At 58.5% G+C, this 21,063-nt stretch overlaps 2 protein-coding genes across 6 annotated transcripts; one reads left to right on the plus strand and one right to left on the minus strand.

The window, feature by feature from the left end:
• Positions 1-132: 132 nt before the first annotated feature.
• CRLF1 (cytokine receptor like factor 1) lies at positions 133-10,288 on the minus strand. 4 transcript variants are annotated; one of them, XM_016132433.2, is made up of 9 exons: positions 10,005-10,288; positions 5,268-5,549; positions 4,784-4,913; positions 4,444-4,613; positions 3,357-3,514; positions 3,085-3,253; positions 1,074-1,261; positions 891-933; positions 133-459 (listed from the first exon to the last, which is right to left on the minus strand). In XM_016132433.2, the coding sequence occupies exons 1-9, from the start codon at positions 10,114-10,116 to the stop codon at positions 446-448; spliced, it is 1,266 nt and encodes a 421-aa protein (XP_015987919.1). In that variant the 5' UTR covers positions 10,117-10,288; the 3' UTR covers positions 133-445. The 4 variants fall into 4 exon arrangements, with proteins under 4 accessions (XP_015987919.1, XP_036090272.1, XP_036090273.1 ...); XM_036234379.1 differs by having other exon boundaries at positions 891-938; positions 10,005-10,243; XM_036234380.1 differs by having other exon boundaries at positions 1,074-1,134; positions 10,005-10,242.
• Positions 10,289-15,132: 4,844 nt separating this feature from the next.
• Positions 15,133-21,063, plus strand: TMEM59L (transmembrane protein 59 like). 2 transcript variants are annotated; one of them, XM_016132494.2, is made up of 8 exons: positions 15,133-16,363; positions 17,245-17,401; positions 17,484-17,587; positions 18,734-18,886; positions 19,475-19,577; positions 19,876-19,993; positions 20,076-20,193; positions 20,443-21,063. In XM_016132494.2, the coding sequence occupies exons 1-8, from the start codon at positions 16,199-16,201 to the stop codon at positions 20,569-20,571; spliced, it is 1,047 nt and encodes a 348-aa protein (XP_015987980.1). In that variant the 5' UTR covers positions 15,133-16,198; the 3' UTR covers positions 20,572-21,063. The 2 variants fall into 2 exon arrangements, with proteins under 2 accessions (XP_015987980.1, XP_015987979.1); XM_016132493.2 differs by having other exon boundaries at positions 15,138-16,363; positions 18,731-18,886.

A 21,063-nucleotide genomic window follows, 5' to 3' on the forward strand; every position in this document is an offset into this window, starting at 1 on the left:
TCCTGGAGAATAAGAATCAAATTCTGAGGCAAGGATTTCAACTGCAAAGGATCATTAGAAGTCCTCATGCCTCCCCTACAGTACCCACCCCACTGCAGGCCACTGCAGCTCCAAACTCACCTACACAATCAGAGCACCTAAATAGTTCATTTATTTAAAAAGACTGGAGGGGTCCTGGGTGAGGGGAGTAATGACCTCTCTTCACCCCCAGTCCTGGCAGAGGTTCTGGGCAGCTTGGCTGACCTTCACACACACACTCCCACTGGGGTGTACCCAAAAATGGCCTCACATAGAGGCCAGAGATGTGATTCCAGGAGCTCAGAGCATCTGCTCCAGCTCCTGCAGAGGGTGCTCGGGCACCCTGTGGTGAGGAAACAGGTGCTCCCAGTCTGGGTGCAGCCCCCGGTCTCCATGTAGCAGGGAGGTCCATCTCAACTCTTAGAGCTTATCTGGCAGGACCTGCAGGCAGAGGGGAAGCCAGGCTAAGCACTGAGCCTGGGAGAGGCCAGGACCACAGAGCACCTGAGGAGGCCCCCATTCAGGTTGTGGTCCTGCCACTTTCAACTGGGTGACCTAGGGCAGGGTACTACCTCTCCCTGGGTCTTGGCTCCCCACCTGAGAAATAATAACATCCATCCCAGGGGCTATCTTTCAGGTAAAGCCCTTGGTACAGGGCCAGTATGCAGTACGTGCTCAAACACGCTAACTTGAGTGAATATGTTCATTCATTCCTGAGGATGATATTCCACTTTGGATATTTTCAGGGGGTCAGGTGCTCTTACTAGGCTAAAAGGGCCAAGACACAGTAGCTGCTGATAAATAAAACTGAAGGCTGAGGGTGGGGGGCCCATGTCTCCCTTCTGTCACCCACCCACCTTAGGCCCCCTTACCTCTCGCCGCGCCGCGTCGGCCCGAGGGCAGGATCCCCTCATCCTGTGCTTGGAAGGAAGGAGGTGGTGTCTGGAGGTTGCGCACCTACCTCCCCACCCTACCCCTCAGCCCTCAGCCCTCACTCCTTACCCTTCACCCCTCGCCCTCGCCCTCGCCCTCGCCCTTGGGTACGTCCTTCCTACCTGGTTGCGGGTCTTATGCGACTTTTGCATCCAGGCTCGCCATTGGTCGTAGAGGCGGAAGCTGAGGTTCGAGCAGTACGCGTGCTTCTTAAGCCAGCCCAGGAACTGCTTAAGCTCGCGCCGCACGGGCCCCGAGCTCGGCTCTCCGCCCCGCGGCTCGCACGCCCCGCCGCCCGGGCCCGGGCGTTCTGACGGGGGTGGAGCGGCAGCGTCAAAGCGCGCTCGCCAGAGGGCGCGCGCGGGTAATGGAGGGAAGGTCCTCGCGCAGTGGACTGCATTCCCTCGGTCACCTACCCCTCCCTATTTCCCTGGACCGGGTCCTCCCCACCACCCGCCCAGCAACTCAGCTGCGACCCTGAGTGGGTTGGGGCAGGGGAAGCAAGGGACTCTCTCTCCGCATCCCTTCCAGGAACCCGATTCCTGCTGCCTGAGCCAGGTGTAAGTGGAAGGGGGTGAGGGAGAAAGTGAGAGGATGAGACAGCGGGAAGGCAGAGAAAGAAAGAAGCAGAGGCAAGATTGAGAGATGCAGGGAGGGCCAAAGACATGAAGAATAGCCAAGTAAACTCAGAGGCAGAAGGGATGGAGAAAGGGCTGGGGAGGAGGAGACAGAGAGCCTGGGATGTAGGGACACAAGAAAGGCAGAAAGACAAGAGACAGACGGGAAGACAGTGACAGAATCAAAAGGAGACAGGCCCTGGGATCATGAGCCAATGAAATGGGGAACGAAGGCGGGTAGGGCCAGGTGGGAGGCCCGCCTGTCAGTCCAGCTGCTGGATGCAGCCAGCCCCAAACAGGCGGCGGATAAGGACATCGGCCTCACGTCATAAATAATGCCGGGGACCCGCTGACAGGCCCTGGCACGGCCCCGGCCCCTGCCGCCCCTGCTGGCCTCCACCGGCCTCCCCAGCCTCCTCCGCGGACGCAGCCTCCTGCTGGCTCCCGTGCAAAAATCGCAGGTGCTGGGCACAAGCAGGGGCCAAGGCTCAGGCCCCTCCCGGTCATGCTAGGTTCCGCCTACCCCTGAACCTGGAGAGGCCCACAGTGGGGAATAGGGAGCTAGTTGGAGCCAGGCTCTGCCCCTCCCTGGCTCTGGAACCCTCTATGGACTTTGGTTTCCCCGTCATCCCATGAGAACGTGTGCCTGGACTTCCAGCAAACTGAGTGAAGATCCCTGTGTGACCTTTGGGGCTGGCCGAACCCCCAGGGGTCTCAATGCCCTCACCTGAGAAAAAGGGGCCTCCCATGGGGTGAAACCATGGGGGGTAGGGTAGGGGAAGGGAGCCTTAGATGGCGCTCACCATGAGGAAATTTTCCATGGGTTATCTCATCTCACCTGCACAATAGCCTGAGATAGGAGCCATTATTATCCCTGCTTTCCAGATGGGGAAGCTGAGGCCAGACATTTCAAGTAATAGATTTCACGAAATTTCACAAAGGAAGAGAATGGAAGTTCGTGGTTTCAGAGGAACCCCAGATGGCAAAGGGAGTCAGACCCAGGTCCCCGATTATCTCCAACCCCCTACCTGGATCAGAAGGGGGAAACTGAGGCCCATCAGAGGGAGAATTGGCAGCCCACCAGCCTTGGAAGCAGGGTCTCAAACTTACTTGCCCTTAGGGGCTAGGAAGCCGGTATAGGTGAATGAAACTCACCAGGTGGGGGTGGGGCAACTGAAGATAGAGGATCCCACAAGAAAGGGCAGCCTTTGCTGAGGGGGGCTGTAGAGCAACGCTAGCTATATTCTGTTACATTTCCTAGACAATTTTTCTAGAAAATCTAGGATACTTGTGTCAAAACTTCCTGTTTTAAATGTCTGCAAGTAGATCAAAGGTGGTTTTTGTTTTTTGGTTTTTTAGTCAAATGACAAGCCAAAGGAAATAGATCCAGGGGCCACATCCGACCCACGGAGGGCCACCAGTTTGAGACCTCTGCTCTCTTGGAGGAAACAAAACAGAAGCCCAGGCTGGTTTGGGGCTGGTCCCCGGCCCACCCAACCCTGTTGGGGGTGCTCACCACTGCGAGGGGTGGAGGCAGCTGTTGGGTGGCTCCACTCGCTCCAGATCCCTGCCTTTTTGGAGCCGTAGATCCCAAAGGGGTTGCAGCGCACTTGCACGAAGTAGACAGTGCCCGGCTTCAGGCCCGCCAGGCGGCACGAGGTCTGGTTGCTCACGTCGTCCACTACCTGGGCCGCAAGGGCAGGGTCAGAGGCTAGGGCGAGGCGGGGCCAGGGGTAGGGCTGGGGGCGGGGCCGGGGCCGGGGCCGCGGCCGGGGCCGGAGCAGACACCTTCCAATCCACGCTGTCTTCTACGCGGTAGCGGATCTGGTACTTGGCTTGGAAAAGGAAGTCCTTGAGAGCCGGCGGGGAAACCCAGCGCACGCTCAGCTGGTCCTCCAGGCCCCCAACGCGGCTCACATGCACGTCGGGAGGGGGATCAGTGGTCACTGCGGGGGGAGGGGGGACTTAGTCATGGGCTTCTAGTTCCTGGCTGCCCCCTCTCTGTGTTCAAATCCCAGAGTACTTGGCTTAGGTGGCACCTGCTTCCGTTCCTCCCCCCACCCCCTCACGCCCGCCCTCTGGAGGACTGGTGGATTACATTAGACAATATTCGGGAAACACTCAGCGCCTAGAAGCACTTAATTAATGTTAGCTGTTATCACCATTATTATCTGTGACAGGAGAAATGTAATCCTATCTTTAGGGAACTCTGTAAAAGCAGATACTGCCTGGCCTATGATATTATTATTATTATGCCCAGGAGGCCTGGGGCTGTCACCATCTACCTCCCAGTCCTGGATATGACAACCTGGGTTCAGCAGGACAACTGAAGCTGAGAACATGCCCACTACAACTTCAGTACTTAAGGAAGCCATGTGGAAAGCAGGCTGGGGTGGGGATGGCTACAAGCCTGGAGGGATTCGAGAATCCTTCTGGGAGCCTGGTGGGAAGCAGGGATCGCTGGCTCTCCCCCTGAGGCCTTGGTGAGGGGCCGGAAAGGGTTAAGGCACAGGCCTGCTCCAGGCTGAGCAACACCCTAATTAGATTAGGCCCAATTCTGCTGCGGATCATCCATTTCCTGCCTCCTGCCTGTGCTCCCCCCGCCCTCAGCTCCAGGCTGCAGCTTCCTGGGGTGCCTCTGACCTGGGCGCCCCCTCCCAGCCCCCCAGGGAGGGGGCCCCTCCTGCACACCTGGGCTGCTGAGGGGAGGAGGGCAAGCCAGGTGTTCTCTAAAGAGTAGGGGTATCCTGTCTGCTTCAGGAGGCTGAGGACAAATGGGTACTCCCAACCCTGACCAGCCAGGTTAGGACCAAAGATGCAGCCATGCTGGGCTTTGAAAGGGGGGGCAGGATCCTCTTTGAGGGGGGCGCCTCACCTACATCCAGGATATCCAATGTGAGTACATCTGAGCGGGCAGAGCCCAGCCGGTTGGTGGCTTCTACCCAGATCTCGTAGGGCGTAAAGAGGGCCAGGTCCTTGGGAATGTGGCAGGAGTAGGGTCCCACTGTGTGGTACTCCTCACATGTGTTGTCTTGCCCATACCACCTGCAGGGGCAGGAGGGGGATGAGGACACATGAGGGCCCCTTCAAGGCCTCAGACCTCACCAGGGCAGCCCCAAAGTACAGATGGGACACCAGGCTCAGAGAGGGTGGGTGGGCTTCACAAAGGCCACACAGCCAGTCTGGGACATATGTCACTGAGGGCCACAACCAACCTCAGCTTGTACTTCAGGGAGTAGTTGGTATGGAGGAAGGTCTCCCCATGGGCCCCCGGTGTCCAGCGGCATGTCAGGTCTTTCATGTTCTTGGACCAGCAACTGATGTTGAAGGGTTTCTCTGGGGGCACTGGGGAGGGGGTGCAGGGGCTGAGGGTCTAGGCCAGCCATGCACAGGTGGAGTTGCTGCTGGCCGCCAGCCAGCCCCCACCTTGGAGTAGAAGGAGGGTGGACAAGGGTGCATATTGGCATGACCCCCTGCATGAGCTATCTTGGAGATGGTTGTGGAGGGGGAGGTAGGGATGTCCTCCCGGCTCTCATTCCCACCCCAGAGGCTCATACCTCTCAACCTGCGCCAGTGTGGGTGCCCATTGTCCAGCCCTAGGCTGGATTCATGCCCCTGGATTCAGGCCCATGATTCATGCCCCTCTCCTGAAGGAGATACTCCCAAGAGCTACCCCTGAGCATCCTGGGGGCCACTTACGGCCAACATAGAGGCAGGAGCCGGCCAGGATGCTGCCGTCACGTGCGTGGCACACGAGGTTGTCCCCTGACTGCTGCCTGGATCCGTTGAGGTTGGCCAGGGCGAGGGCCAGGGTGGAGGCATTGAGCACGCGGGAGAGCTCGGGGGGCAGGCGACGCCCATTGAGGGTCCAGTAGAGGCCCTCAGCGGTGGGGCCAGGTGGGTCCCCATGCACTGAGCACGTGGCCTGCAAGGAGGAGCCGATGAGGAGCGTGGGATCCTGGGGGCTGATCACTGCCGTGTCTGAGGTCAGAGAGGAGTACGTGTCAGGACTGAAAGAGAGCTACCCTGAGCCCTCACCATGCTAGGACCTCCAGGACTCATGGCAGTCTGGCAAAGGAGCTCTTTACTATTGTCCCCATTTTACAGATAAGGGAACTGAGGCTCAGTTAGTTCCTTCCAATCTACTTCATCACTGACCTGCTCAAGCTTCTGAGTGGTTACAAACATAAGGCAGAAATGCCCACTCAAACCCAAGTCACCCTTGCTTTGACAAACTCTGTACTCTGCTTTTTTTTTTTTCATTTTATTTTATTTTTGGTAATTAAAAATAAGATTGTGAGTTTTTGCTCTCATATCACCAGGGTTTTGCACACAGTATGTGTCTCTGTGGGGTGGGGGTGGGGTCCCTATGAGAATCCTGCTCATTTTATGTATGAAAAAGGCTCTGAGAGGTCAAGTCTTCTGCCTAAGGTCAATGACTGAAGAACACTCTATTTAAAGCTAGATTTGTCGGTCTCCAAAGCCCTGCTCTGTGACAGAATGGAAGGTGGCTGCAGCAAGCTCTAGGCCCCCAATCCCCATCCAAAGGGACTTGATATCATCACCTGTCCCTTGACTCAGTTTTCCTAATCTGCAAAATGGGAACAAAAAAGTTCACAGTTCCCAGGGCCATCATGATGATCAGCTTCTGGGAAGTGACTTCCTAAACTGGGTTGCGTGAGTTGGGTACTAGGAACTGGGGCTTTGGGGATGCCATGGTCTATGACTCCCCTCCTTCTGGACATTAGGGCAGCCCAGGGCTCCCCCTTCTGGAGATCAGAACCTAAAAGGATCCTGTTTTACCCACATGGTAAAGAAAGCCCAGAAAAGGTGTTCAAGCCCCTGACACCCCTCTCTGAGTCTCAGTCTCCCCATCTGGAAAGTGGGTATCAGTCACACATGTTTGAGAAGAATGAAAATTTTGTGGTAAGGACAACACTGTGGGACCTTTAAGTCAGGCTGACTTCTAGCTCACTGTGGAATCTTGGTCCAGTCACTACTTTGAGTCTCTGGAAAGGAGTCTCTCCCTCCAAAAGCAGTTTTGGGGACTCATTTGTTCGATCTTTCATTCACTGAGCACCTCCAGTATGCCAGGAGCTCTGGGCACCATGGTGACCAAGATACCCAAGATTCCTACCCTGGTGGGCCTTGAATCCAAGGGAGCAGCAGGAAAAAAGAACAAACAAATATCTAAGAGAATAAATAGGGAGAAAGTAAAGCACAAATCAGTAGTGTTGGTTCAATGACCCAGGAGGCCTGCCGGGAGGTGGCATTTAGCTGAGATATGAATAAAAGAAGTAGCCATGAAAATATGTAAGAGAGAATATCCAGGCAGTGGGAGCATCAAGTGCAAACGTCCTGGGGCAGGAATTGTATGAAATGAGGTCTGAGAGGTCACCAGGGGCTGGACTGGCAGGAAGGAGTTATTCCAGGGTTTGGAACAGGGGAGGGGTTTACATTTCAATAGGATCCCCAGGCGGCTGTAAGAAGGGACCGCAGTGGGGCAGAGGGGTGGGGCAGCCCAGCTTCCCTGAAATGGCAGCCAAGGACAGGGTGATCCTGGCCCTCTGGGAGGCCCCCTGAATGCCAGCAAATGCCTTGTGCTGCCCTTCACTACCTCAGATAGGAGAGGTGGGGTGAATACGGTTCCAGGGGCCAGCCCTGACGATTTTCCGGGGCAAACTTGGCTTGAGAGCCATGTCTTGCTGGAGCCTGGGATCACAGTTGTGTTTGAGGCTTGGCCCAGGGCTCTCCGGAGGTCTCAGCATCCGTGCGAAGGAGCCGGCTGAGCGGGCCAGAGCTGAAGAGGCGGAGGCGGCCGGGGGCGGGGGGCCAGGGGGCCGTTCCGGAGGTCCCAGGCAGCCAGCCGCTCACTAATTCGGAATTCCTCCGGCATGAACACGGGCGTGCCAGCATCTCTGCCCGGGCCCACCCACCGCTTCCTGCCTGGGCTCCCCCCAGCAGGGTGGGAGGCACACGGCCAGGCCTGCCCAGACCCCAGGCCCATTCCCAACCCTTGGGGGATGGGTCATATCCCTCCTGCCCCCCACCCATCATCACAGCCTAGTCAGGAAGGGGTTCTCTGGGGGGTCCTGCCCTTCTACCACACCCGCCTGGCCTAGGCTGGCGTTGCTGGCTTGCCAGCAGTTGCAGCTGCCCTCTTAGGGCTGGGCCGGGGACGGGGCGAGAGGGTAAGGCCAGGCGGGCCTGGACAGGCCAACCCCCCTCCCCAACAAGCTCCAGCAGGAAAGGTCAGAAGGAGGCTTTCTCCTCCTGGGATGTGGGTGCCAATCCCAACTCGAACACGTGGGCAAACGGCTTCCCCTCCCTCTCCTGTTCTCAGTTTCTTCTTCTATAAAATGGGAGGAAAATATATTTTACCTGCTAGAGAGATTAATGAGACCAGATCATGAGGTCCAGAGTGCCTAAGAACTATTAGGATTACAGCCCCTCCCAGCTCTAGGGTCCCAACTGGCTCCTCACTCCCTCCAGGCCTCCCCAAACAATGGGCCAAGGCGCTCGGGACTGGGATACACATTCCAGCCAGGAGAAGCAGCTGGGAACAGCCCACTGAGGTTGGGGGGCCCTTGGCCTAATTTTGGGGGCCCCCTAGAAGGCTACCCAAAGCAGACCCCTGGGCTAGTCTTTTAGACAGCCTCCCACTCTCATTCCCTGCCTCCCTGCCTTTCCCGCAGAGCTGGGGCCTTTAAAAGTTTTTTCCTCCCCCCTTTCCAATCTGGAGCCACTGCCATTATTAAAAAGGAACACCATGTGTTTTAAAAGGGAAAAGTGTGAGATTCTCTGCAAGCAATGCAGGAGGGTGGCCTCCATCCCAGGGTCCCCACAGGGGTCCCCATCTCCCATCCCACTGGTACCTGCAGACACTTTACAACCCACCCGCCTGCTGGTCAGGTGCTAGGACACACCGTAAGTAGAAACATATTGCCGAGGTGTGAGAATCTTTTATTTAATTTCTTCCCCCTTAAAGGAAAAAAACACACTCACAACAACCACCCCCCACCACCACCACCTTCCCTGCTGCTCTACAGGCTGGGAAACAAAGCCCACTGTGGATGATGGCACTCACAGGCGGTGCCCATTGCCTCGCAGAGTCGTCAGGGGCCCTGGGTGTGGGGGTGGGGTGCCTGGGGCAATCCCTCACCTGCCCAGGCACCCTGGGCATGCTGGATTTTCAGCAAGTGCCCCTAGGAAGTGCCAAGACCCTGCCCTTTCTAGAGGTGCACTGCCGGGAATCTGCAGATAGTTCTTTGCAGTGTGGGGTGGCCTGGGGAGCAGTGTGTGCCCCCCAGGCAACTTATGTGCCCTGACATGGTGTGTGTGGGGGGGGGGGGAGTGACTGTGAGTGTCCAGAGCAAGCTGTGCCTGTGTGTGCGTGTGCTCCTGTGTTTTCTCTCCTGAGGAATGAGTGTGTGACCACGAAAGTGTGTGTGCCAGGGATGGAATGTGTGTGCGCCCCGATGGTGTGCGAATGTGCATCTGGGATGCAGTGTGCAAGCGTCTGAGGGCTAGGGTGACGGGCCACAAGCCAGTGTGTCTTTGTGTGTCTCTGGGTGTGTCCCAGAGCGGGTCTGGATATGGAGACGGTGTCCGGGCGGGGGTGTCGATAGGATGGGGGGAAGAGAGTGCCCGGATACCAGGAGTTCGCGACGGAGTGGGGGTCTTGGCTTGACGGGCTGTGGGTTCTCGCCCTCCCCCCGCAGGCTGCGCCCGCGATGCCCGTACTCGCTGGCTCCTGCTTCCTCTCCCTCTCACCCACTGGCTCACAAAGATTTTCTCTCGCTGGAGGCTCCCAGCCCGGCCCGGCCCGGCCAGGAACGGTTCCGAGCGCCTCCGGTGGTAGGGACTCCGCGGACCCCCGAGCGCAGGGTCCCGCTGGGGGAGGGCGGCGGCGCCGACCCGCAGAGAGGCGCGTCCCCGGGGACCCCGGGCCGCGCGCCAGGCGGCCAGAGCGGCCCCCGTCCCGCCCCGCCTTCCTCGCGGGGCTCATCCCTCCATGGGGGGGGCCTGCTAGGGGCCGGCACCCAGCGCGCCTACTGCATGTGCCCCCACCCGGGAGCGGTGCCCCACGGTTTCCGCGGCTCGGAGTCCGCGGACGCTGTCGCTTGCGCCCACTGACTCCCTGCGTGCAGGGGGTCCCAGGCCGCAAACACCAACCTCCGAGGGCTGGGCCAGGCGCCCTTGGCCGGGTGGCCCAGGTAAGAAGGCCTCCGGCGTGGAAGCTGAACCCTCAGGCCAGGGAACTGCGACGCCGTGCGCCCCGCAGGTGAGGACGCCCCGAGGGCCATGCTGGGGGCGCCTTCCTTTGTTCCCGGGCCGTCCAGGTGGCGCCTGCACCCCCTCCTCCCCCGCGGCTGCCCCCAGGGCGCACGCTCTCCGCCTAGGCGGGAAGGGGGGAACAGGACGCCGGGTACTCACGGGCTCCTGATCCGGCTCGCGGCGCCCCGAGGACGCAGAGCAGCAGTAGGGGCAGAAGTGGCGGCGGCCGCCGCGCGGATTGGGCGGCGGGGCCCGAGCGGCGGGCGAGCATGGGGCCGGCGCTGCCGGGGGCGCGCGGCCGGTGGCGGCGGCGGCAGCAGCGGCGCGAGGCGCGGGAGAGCGCGGGCTAAGCAGCCCGCACGTCGCTGAGCGCGGGCGCGGAGGCCGGAGCAAGTCTGAGCAGCAGAATTGACAAGGCGCTAATGCGCCGCTGGCCCCGCCCGGCCCCGCCCCCGGCCCGGCCCGGCCCCGGGGGGGGGGGGAGCCGGCGGGCCCCGCACCGGCCTCCTCGTCGCCCGCCCGCCCGCGGGCACCGCGCGCCCCACCCGTCCGGTCTCCGCCCCGCCGCGCACCGCGCGCGCCCTGTCCCGCGGCCCAGAACCCCCCACTCAACCCCTACCGGCCTGGGACCTCCCATTCCAACCCAGCCAACTCCACGCTCCCCACCCCCGATCTGGGACCTGGAGCCCCCAACCCAGTTTCCATATTCCTGCCCACTACCGTGCACCCTGCTCTCGGTCCTGTGCACCTTTAGTGTCCCCTGCAGCCCTCAGCCCTGGTTCTTTCCTCCCCCAGCAATCCTCTGTTTCAGCCCCCACTCTAGCTCTGGCCCCGCCCCTGCCTACTGAGCGGTCCCTGAGCCCCGCCTGCTCCCACCTCCAGCCCCCCTTCCTCCCAAGGGGCCTGAAAGTCGCCCCCTGCCCGCCCCACGCCCTCGGAGCGCGGGTCCAGCGGGTCTTGGCCCAGAGGTCCCCCTCCCACTGCATCCCTCCTTTCCTCCGTCCTCCGCGCGCAACCTCGGGCCCAGGCTTCGCTGGAGGGAAGACGGAGAAAAAGCTGGAAGCACGGAGTCCCCGGCCCTCACCCTGACTCAGCTGTCCCCCTCGCGCAGGATGGGGCTGAGGTTCCTCGCAGCGCCCGGGGGACTCAGGAGAAAGCTCACGCGTGATCAAACAGGGGGAAATGGGCCCCCGTGGGAACCAGGACGGGGGTCCTGAGCGGGTCCCGCTGGTGGGCAGGAGGGATGCCCTGGAAGAGAGCAGTGAGGAACTGCCCTGGACTCATTGACACCCCCCACGGAAAAATCCGCTCAGCGGCCCGCGGGTGGGGTGCGCCACGCAGTGAGTAATCGCTCCGGCGGCCGCCGCCCGCGGACTCCAGGTAACGCCGGCTGCCGGGAGCGACGCATAGTTTGTCTTACTATTTTTGCGCGCGGATCCTTTTCCGTGTTATTTTTGGCCAGTGCTTGGATTTCGGGACCCCCTTCCGGCCCAGATGCCTCATCCCCCTACCCTCCATTCCTAGCTGATACAAGCGCCCACGATAAAAGTGTTTCTGGCCTCCAAGGCTGAGTGGAGGAGTGCCTGAAATAAGGGTTCCGCCTGGCCCGCGCAGTTTGGGTTGAAGCCCTGCCCCCCAGCCGCATGCCCTAAGAAGGGAAGGTCTCTAACTCTCCCTTCCCGGGGGTTCCTTTAGAGGCCTGGACCCTTCACCCACGTCTCTAAGTAGCCAACGGGGTAAAAGTGTCTGAGGGGTCTCAGGAACCCCCACCTTGTTTGCTCAAGGCTGCCCTCTAGCCCTTACACTTGGGTCTCCAACTCAGCCCCCAAACTGTCAGAAAAGAGGATAGGAGGAAGGGGTCCTAGGGGCCCAGTGCCCCCCATCTGGACTCTGGATAGATTTAGGGGGGAGTAAAGCTGGTTAGTGGTTCGCTGCCTTTTACCGAGCCCAGTCAGGCCTGTCTCAGTTTCTCTCTCCGCACTGTGGGGGACTCCCAGCCAGCTTAAAGATTTCTGTGGGAAGATACAGTGCAGCGGAGGGCCCCACAATCTAAGTGCTTAGCATAGCAACAAGCACTGGCGGCACCTACTTTTGGAGTAGAGGTGGTCCCCAGTCTTCAGTTTGTCACCTCTGAAAAATGGGGCCATAGTCCTGCCAGGTGGTCCAGAGGATGAAGTGCAGGTGGCAGTTCTTGGATGGAATTGGTGCAGGATATGCGCCGCCCCTCCCCTACAACCTCCGCCCTTCAATATGATTCCCTTCTTGGAGGATTTAAGTCTTCTGGAGCAAAATCTTGATATCCCCCTCTCCAATGTCTGCTCCTCCCCCAGTCATCCTTGGGTCTTGGGAAAAGGCTCCCCCATCCACCCAGGTGCTCAGGCCAGAGACCTGGAGGCGTGCGTGACAACTCTCTCCTTTGCGCATCCCCCACGTCCCATTCATCAGCAAATCCTGTTGGCTCTGATTCCAAAACACATCCCCATCCTGCGATTCTCCTTACCCCATTCAGGTCCAGGCCTTACCACCTCCCTCTGGGGTGCTGCCCAGCCTCCTCCCAGGCTTCCACATAACCCTCCTACCCCCATCTGCACAGCAGGCAGAGGGAGCTTTTAAAAGTGAAGCTGGTCTCCTCTTCCCTGTCACACTTCTCGCCTCCTCTTCTCCACCCTCCTCTTCCCCTTCCTCTCCTTCACTCTACTGCAGTCCCATTTCCCCAAACACGCCAGGCAGGGGCTTTGTACGTTTGCTGTCTCCTCTGCAGGTTTGCAGTTCCCCCAAATCTTCCTTCAGTTAGCACCTTCTCTTCCATCAGGTCATACACAGGTCAAGTGTCACCTTCTCAAAGGGGGTTCCCACCCTTCCCAGTCACTCTCAATCCCCTTCCCCTTTTTTAAACGTTCTTTGTAACACAGCTTTTCAAACATTGTCTTTCTCCAGTACCTTATTTTTTGGATTGTAAGCACCCTAAAAGCTATTAATGGACCTTATGCTGGGCCAAGAAGGGACAAGGGAGGAGAGCTCAGTGAACATTTGCAAAATGAAAAGAGAGAATTCTCAGTCCTTATAAGCAGCAAGAAGACTCAATTCCAGGGAATCATGCTGCCTGGGATCCCAGCCAGGCCTATGCCCCTGGCATGCTGCATGACCCATGCCAGTAGCCACCCCTCTATGATCCTTACTTATAGAAAGGTCTATGGATCTTTTGGATTTTCCAATCCCATCCAGCCATATCCTGGACTATGCCCTCTGCCCTCTGGATGACCTTGACCTAAACCTTTGACTTAAAGAATTTGACAGCTGGGCACTGCCTTCCTTGCTCTTGGTGCCCTGTAGTTTAACCCCTTTTTACCCAGTCACACCACCTCTTTGCACAGCAAGAGGAACGGGCATTGATGGAACTGCTAGCAAATATTGACCAAAGTCCTTGAAGGTGGCTGGGAATGTACTCAGGGGGCAGATGGAGGGAGGGCCCTACACGGGCTGGGGGAGGGGCTCTTTCTCAGTCTTACACATAAGGATTAGGTTGGGGGTGACCCTCCAGCCCCAACTCCCTACGTCACTCCAGGGCACTGAGGAGCACCAGGAGGAGGCTGTGGTTACACCTTTGGCGTCCCATAGGGCCCCAGAGCCAGTGGAAAGGAGGAGGGCACAAAGCTGCCTCTCCTTTGCAAGACCCTTGTGCTCAGGGTTCAGCCTGAGATTAGCTGCCTCTGTTCCAGGCCTGTGTTCCCAGGAAGTGACGACAGTGAGCTTCTGGACTTGGACTAGGGGTTGGAGTGGCAGAATCAGGTTCCGGACCTGTGTGCGCAAGACAGTGGGGCTTCATCATTTCCACTGCGGGGGCTGATCCTGGGGAGATGGGATGCCTGGGTTACAGGCTTGGAGGTGGAGTCCCAGAAGCACAGAGCTGCCCAAGTCCAGGTCAGGGTCCGTGTGCTCTGGGCCATGGAGGAGGCCTGGGTTCTCTGCCCCTCTGCACCTGGAGAACCTCGATGTCTGGGGTTCAGGAGGCGCCAGCAATTGTGGGGAAGACAGCTGTGCCCCTTTCCCCTCCCTTCCCACTGTCAGCAAGCGCCGGCGCCACTGGGCCGTGCCTTCTCCCCAGCATGTACTCCGCTTGAGGGTGGGAGTCAGCGGGGTCGTGGTGAGGGCGGCAAGGGACAAAGGGCGCTTGTCCGATGCCCGCTCTGACCCCGGCTGCTGCTTCCCGGACGCCCGGCCCGCTGCTGATTCACGCCCGGACCAGCCGCAGGGCCTCCCTCCTGCCGCCCCCGGCCGGGCCGCCCCGGGGGGTAGGAAGTGGAGGGGGGGCGAGGGGCGGCGCCGAGTCAACTTTCCCTCTTAAGCCCCGAAGGAATGTCGGCGGATTTCCTGAAACCCGACCCTGGCCGCCCGCCGGCCCTCCCGCCCCTCACCTGGACCTGCTCCCTGGGGAACCGCAGGAGGGGCGCGGGGGCTCACCTGGGGGGCCGGGGTCAAGTCCTCCTTCCGCTCCCGCCCCCAGCGGCCTTATGGAGCGGAAAGGGGGGTAGGTGGGAGGCAATCAAATCCTCTCACTCCTCTCCAGAGATCTAAGCCAGCGGTCTAATCCCTCCTGCCTCAGTTTCCCCCCTCAGCCTTGCCCGCCTCTTTGCTTCTCTCGTTTGTCACCTGGACCGACGCCCACCCCCCCAGCCTTGCCCATCTCTTTGCTTCGCTCGCTTGTCACCTGGACCGACCCCCTTGGCTACCCTGTCTCAGTGTCCCCATCCGCAAATTGGAAAATGCTACCAGTACTTCCTTATAGGATTGGTGCAAGAAAATGCCTAGGAAGTGTTTTGTTTGGGATAAATGCAGGACGGCAATTGTGGAAGACTTAAGCGCTTGGGGCTCTGGAACTGACATGTGTGGGCTTGAATCCTAGCTCTGCCGAGGGGTCCTGGGGCCTAGGTTTCCTACTTGTAAAATGAGAGACAGTACTGATCGTAACCAAAGGCTGTTTCCCGAGGCACGGGCTTGGAGCGCGGTGCGTTACACGCGGGGTTCCCCCGCACTCGCGCAAACCCCGGCTGGAGGCCCTCCGGGAAGGGTCGCCGCCGCCGCCTAGCACGGGAGGGGCGGGGCAGGGCGGGGGAGGGGCGTGCCGGGATCCAGATGTTCGGGGTCCGCCAGGCACAGCCGCGCCTGATTAAGCCACGTGAGGGCTGGCCGAGGCCGCGGAGATGAAAGCACAGCGGCCGGCCGGGAGAAGTGGTGGGGGGGGGTGCGCCACCCACTCCCTCGTCCCCTCCTCCCCGGCCGGAACCTGCGGCGCCCTCTGACTCGCCGACCCCGCACAGCTACAGCGCTGTCTGTAGGGGCGGAACGTAGACTGAAGACGCGCCGGCGGCAGTAGGGCATCGGTAGCACCTGTGCAGGACACGCCAGCGAGAGGGGGTCATCTTTGCAGATGACCCAGGTTTAGAGGGGCGCTCTCACTCGCATGCCTGACGAAGAGGAAGCTAGGGTAATATCCTAACTCGAGATTCAAGGGGCTGCAATCTGTCACCTTGCAGGTGCGGCAATTATGGAAGCCAGAAGTGTCCATTTTCCCCAAGGTTTCCCACGAAAATTAGAAACTTTAGTAGCGCTCCACTCCTATCTGCACCTCTTTGCCCCCTCTCACTAAGACACGGGCTGAGGGTCCCCAGTGTGGGAGAGCAGAGGCCAGATCTCCCAGGTCTGTGGATTAGGGCTGGGCCAGAGTGAGGCGAAGCTGGGGGAGCCTTGGAGCCTCTGGGAGAGCTTCCTAAAGGAAGCAAACTGCACACAAGTTACCGTCCCTCTGACTTGGTATTGAAGATGATCCCGGGAACCTTCCCAAGGCCTCGGCTGACCCAGCCCTGCGATCTTCATGGCCCTCTATCTCCACTCTCTGGCTGGGATCTGGCCCTCCTGCCTCCTCTCCCAAGAAGCGCCTCCCCACCTCAGGGCCTTTGCTGTTTCTTCTGCCTTAATTGCCCTCCTGTGTGGACAGCTCACACGCAGCCTCCTTCGGAAGGCCCTCCCTGATACGCTGGCGAATAGACGCCCCCCCCCATTCCATTAACCTATTTGTTTTCTTTTGGCCCCTAGCTCAGGCTGAGATCCCCTCGCCAGTGGATAGGAGGGAGGTGGCAGGGCACCCACAAATAGGACAGACGGCGGGGGCCGCGATCCACCTGCCCGCACCCAGACAGTGCCGCAGCGCCGCTGCCCCGCCCGTTCTCCGCATCCCCACCCCCGCTTCCCAGGCTGCCTCGCTTGGGTGACGTCAGCAACCTGGTCCTCGCAGCCGCTGCATCTTCTGCGCTTGCGAGAGCCGGCGTCCCGTGCCCCTCGCGTTCGGCCCAGCCATGGCTGCGGTGACGCTTCTGCCGCTCCTGATGCTGCTGCTGCTGCAGCCTCCGCCTGCCACATCCGCGCCTCCGGTCCGCGACCCCTTCGCCCCTCAGCTCGGTGACACGCAGAGCTGCCAGCTGCGGTGCCGCGACCGCTACCCTAGACCGCAGCCCTCGCAGGTGACGCGCATGTGGCGCCAGCCCGAAGATCCGCGGTCTCCAGATGGGGGAGGGGTTGAGGATGCTGGTCCCTAGGTTGGGAGCGGAGACAGAGGTTCCTAGGAGGGGTGTCTCTCCCATGGGGTTGGGACCCTCTGGTGGGAAAAGGGCTGGGTTCCCTTCAATGGCGGCAAGCGCAGGTGTCTGGGTCCCTCCGATGGGAATGGGAGTGTTCCTCCCGCGGGGAAGGGGATGGTGGTGGCAGTGGGGGAGGGTATTGGGATGCGGGTACTTCCAATGAATGAGGGGTTGGGGGGGGGGTCCCTCCAAGCGTGGGGCGGGGCGAAGACTAAGGATCTTTATGCCATCTGGCGGGCTCTGGCTACATTCTGCTGCGCAAGAACCTTGGGGCTCCCCACCCCCACCTCCCTCAGGCCTAACAGTCCCCTCCTCTTCCTCCCCCACCTAAGCAGCTTCCACATCCTCCTCTCTACCCCTATTCCAGAGCTACCAACCCCCACTTGTATCCTCACCGACCCCCAAGCTGGATCTCAATTTTCCCAGGCCTGAAGGGTTGCAAACCTCTTCCTCCTCCTTCCTCAGGCCTGAGGATCCCCCTCAACCTCCTCCTTCCTCCCTGAAGCTTAGGAGGCCCATTTCCCTCCATCTTCTCCAGTTTTCTAACCATCATCAAAAACCAGTGTTCTCCATACCCCTTCTTAAGTCCCCTCCCTTCTGTCCTCCTCAGATCTAAGAGCCCCCACGAATATTCTTAGCTTCATCCCTAACTCCCTAGATTTGGGGGAGGGAAGTCAAATCTGCTACCTCCTTCCCTGAATGCTTCCAGTACCCACGTCCTCCCATTTATCCTCCTGGCCTGAGCCCCATGTCCCCCCTCCCAGGAGGAGCTTGAGCAGGAGGACTCCTCTAAGTCCAGGAATGAGTATGACAGGGCCGTCTTCATCAGTGCGTGTGAACGAGGTTGCCGCCTCTTTTCCATCTGCCGGTTTGTGGCCAGGAGCTCCAAACCCAATGCCACACAGGCTGAGTGTGAAGCAGGTGAGAGCTGGCCAGGCGGGCCAGGGTGGGGAGAGGTAGCCTGAGAAGGGCTATCCGCAGTCATCCCCTCCTGCCCCTGCAGCCTGCGTGGAGGCCTACGTGAAGGAGACGGAGCAGCAGGCTTGCAGTGAGGGCTGCTGGAGCCAGAACCCAGAGCCGGAGCCTGAGCCAGAGTCTGAGCAGAAGGTGGGAGCTCTCCTACCTGGGTTCCCAGGGTCATATCCCCTCTTCTTTACCCTCTTTAAAGTCTGCATTCATGTCCAGAGTTTCCCAGGTTCTCTGTTCCATTCTGAGCCTACTGGGTGTCCTTAATCAAGCTTCAGGTGTCATCTCTGTGACACAGGAAGTAACCCCCACTCCCCCTCTGCCACCTCACAAGAAGTAAATAACAGAAAGCAGCCACTGTTTATCAAGCATTTGTCCTGGTCCAGGCCTCACCTCAGCCTGTCCCAAATTCTTCGTGCTGTCCAGAGGCACCAGGGAAAATGTCACCCCTCTGTCATACCCACAGAGGAACTGCTCAAGGTCACACAGGGATGTATAGAAGTGGCATCTAAAGCAAGTGCCACCAGGACTTATGACCACCCCTTACCTCACTCATCTTCCGTACCATGAGAGCTGAATTTATTGAACACCTACTACATGCCAGGTGCTTGTCTAAACACTTTCCTTGTGGTGAACAGGTGGCCACTGTCATCTGAGGTGGCTCAGAACAAAGGTTCAGGAAAGAGCAACCTCCCAAGTATATATGCACTGTCCCCTCTCCCCCGTCACCCTAGGGAGAAATAATAACTACTCACCTGTCATAGTCATGAGTGAGTCTAGGCAATGCTGCATCAGGGGACACTGAGACACAGAAAATAACTCATCACGGCCAGAGACTCATGGGCTGGGATTCTCTAGGGAGTTATTTCTCTCCTTCCCCCATTTTCCTCCATCCCCTCCAGGCTTTCACTTTCTCTAAAAACACAGTACTATCATTCCTTCCTATTCTGAGTTATCCTTCAATGCCATAAAAGAAAAATGATGATGATGGCAAAAATTTTAATATCAACTACTATATGTTAGGCACTGTGCTATGCCATTGTCTAGTTGAAATCTTGTAGCAACCCTATGAGTGTAGAGAATCAGTCCTATTCTAGGGCTCAGAGAGGGCAATCCATTTCTCCAAGGGCACACAGCCAACCAAATGCAGTCTGTGTTCCTAGTATGAAGACGTCTTGCCTCAAAACACTTAGTGAATTCTGATCACAGTAGACTAGCTCAGCTACTCTCCCATCAGTCAATGCTCTACCTTAGTCACATTCCATGCCTTGGGCTTTCTCTCAGCAGAGAAAGGTCCTGGAAGCTCCAAGTGGGGCTCTCTCGCTCCTGGATTTGTTTTCTACCCTCTGCAATGACCTTGTCAACTCAGCCCAGGGCTTCGTCTCCTCCACCTGGACATACTACCTGCAGACTGACAATGGGAAGGTGGTGGTGTTCCAGGTGAGGGATCTTTCAGGGGCCACACCAGAGTGGTGGGTGGGTGGTTAGGATACGATGGTGGGATACATTTGTTCTTGGCTCATGGGATGCAAAGTCCACAGGTGGTCAATCAAACTTCAGGCACAGCTCAATCCAGGGGTTCAATTTCTCACTCTACTCCTTGATTCTGCTTTCCTTGTGGTAGCTTTATTCCCGCAGGCAATCATTTTCCTCCTGATAGCAGGATGGATGACTAAGCCTCTAAATTACAACTTCTCTAGAGTTTTAACTAAGCTAGGATTTACTCTGATCATCCCTGGCTGGGTCATGTAACCACCTCTCAGCCAGTCCCTGTGATTCTATTGGCTTAGCCTGGATCATGTTCTTCAGGAACTGGAGGCCGGGGTCAAGACAAATTGAGGATCCCACAATAACAGGGAACAATATTCCTGATATCACAGCCCACAGCCGCATGGGAGGTTGCCCTTCCTACACCCAGTGGATCTAGGCGCCATCTGGGCATGTAGCCCTTGTGGGGCTCAGAGAGGTGTTATGCTGAGGTGGTGCCTTTCTAAAGGGCTTCTCTTTGCTTTCTTGTTCCTGGCCCAGACTCAGCCTGTGGTAGAGAGCCTGGGGCACCAGGGGACCCGTTTGCAGCGAGTAGAGGTGACTTGGCGGGGATCCCATCCTGAGGCCTTGGAGGTGCACGTGGGTAAGATCTGAGCTTAGATCAGTGTCCCTTCTGTGGGTGGCTCCACTTCCATAAGGAGTTCTGCCAGCAAATGAACGCTCTAAGATTGGGATTTCTGTCTCAACTGGAATTCTGTAGTCTGGCTCCCAGGGTTCCATGGTCAGTCTCCCAAGGTTCCTTGGTGCATTTCCCAGGGTTCTGATCTATTCCAAGACTCCATGCCCATTGCCCTACGTTCTGGCCTCCTTTCTATTTTCCATGGCTGCTGTGGCCTCTTGAGGAAGGCCTAGTAGCCACTGATGAAGAACCTGTCTCTCAGACCCTGTAGGCCCCCTGGACAAGGTCAAGAAGGCCAAGATTAGAGTCAAAACCAGCAGCAAGGCTAAGGTGGAGTCCGATGAGATGCAAGACAATGACTTCCTCAGTTGCATGTCTCGGTGGGTGGCAGGACCCTGGGGGTGGGAGTAGGGTGGGAGGGGAGGGTCTCTCAGACTCCACTAAGGCTGTTGTGTTGGGCAGGCGCTCAGGGCTTCCTCGCTGGATCCTGGCCTGCTGCCTCTTCCTCTCCGTGCTGGTAATGCTGTGGCTGAGCTGCTCCACCCTGGTGACCGCGCCGGGCCAGCACCTGAAATTCCAGGTGATGGGCCAGTGGGTTGGCTTGGAAGAGGGGTGGGGGAGAGCTGCTCCCTAGTTCTTTATGGGGCTACCTGTTGTTCTTCATGGAGGCAGGGCCCCCTGACTTGCTGTGTGATATTGGGCAAGTTTCTTTGCATCCTCACGAAATGGGGAGAAGAATGCCCTCCTTAGTTAGGGTGACCTAAGGGGTGGGATAGAGGGTGGTAGGGTGGGGGCTCAGTAACCTGCCCTCCCTCCTCCTTCCTTGCAGCCCTTGACCTTGGAGCAACACAAGGGCTTCATGGTAGAGCCAGACTGGCCCCTGTACCCTCCTCCGTCGCATGCTTTTGGGGACAGTCCCCCACCCTACAAGCTGAAACTGGACCTGACAAAGCTGTAGGCCTCTCCTCTCAAACACTGCCAAGTGCAGGGGCTCCTCTGTACTCATTGCCCTGCACCCAGGGGTCCAGGCCTAGGTGGGACCAACCTTGGCCTCATGAAACCCCCAAATCCTCTCTTCCCCTGGTCCTATTTTTTACCCCTCTGGGTCCTGAGATCACCATGCCCCTATTTGGGGGACAGGATCTGGCTCCCCTTTCCCTGGAGTGTGCTACTTTTTGTCTTCTATTGTGTAGCTTCTTGAGTATTTGAACCCCAGTTCTGTGCTGCCTTCCTCCTTCCTTCCCTTTGGGGGGACTGAGGCTGCAAGGGAGCTGCCTTGTGCAAGGGCTCCCCTCTCTTCCCCACCCCACTTTCAGAGATCTAACCCCATAAGAGGAAGCCCCGCAGAAGGAGGCAGTGGGCATCTCCATGCTTGGGGGGTTGGCAGCTGAGGCTGGAATTGCAGCATGAAGGTTGGGAGGAATAAACCATGTATATAAAAGACATCTTG

Source organism: Rousettus aegyptiacus, unplaced genomic scaffold, assembly GCF_014176215.1.
Source record: "Rousettus aegyptiacus isolate mRouAeg1 unplaced genomic scaffold, mRouAeg1.p scaffold_m13_p_16, whole genome shotgun sequence".
Classification (NCBI taxonomy): Eukaryota; Metazoa; Chordata; class Mammalia; order Chiroptera; family Pteropodidae; genus Rousettus; species Rousettus aegyptiacus.

Excerpts from the sequence above, each read along its gene's own strand:
- TMEM59L (XM_016132493.2), top strand. The coding sequence starts at position 16,199 with ATGGCTGCGGTGACGCTTCTGCCGCTCCTGATGCTGCTGCTGCTGCAG. Across the intron at positions 17,588-18,730 it reads AGCCAGAGTCTGAGCAGAAG|CAGAGAAAGGTCCTGGAAGC; the intron begins GTGGGAGCTCTC and ends GCTTTCTCTCAG. Across the intron at positions 19,994-20,075 it reads TTCCTCAGTTGCATGTCTCG|GCGCTCAGGGCTTCCTCGCT; the intron begins GTGGGTGGCAGG and ends TGTGTTGGGCAG.
- CRLF1 (XM_036234379.1), bottom strand. The coding sequence starts at position 10,116 with ATGCTCGCCCGCCGCTCGGGCCCCGCCGCCCAATCCGCGCGGCGGCCG. Across the intron at positions 4,614-4,783 it reads TCCCTGAAGTACAAGCTGAG|GTGGTATGGGCAAGACAACA; the intron begins GTTGGTTGTGGC and ends CTGCCCCTGCAG. Across the intron at positions 3,515-4,443 it reads ATTGGATATCCTGGATGTAG|TGACCACTGATCCCCCTCCC; the intron begins GTGAGGCGCCCC and ends CTCCCCCCGCAG.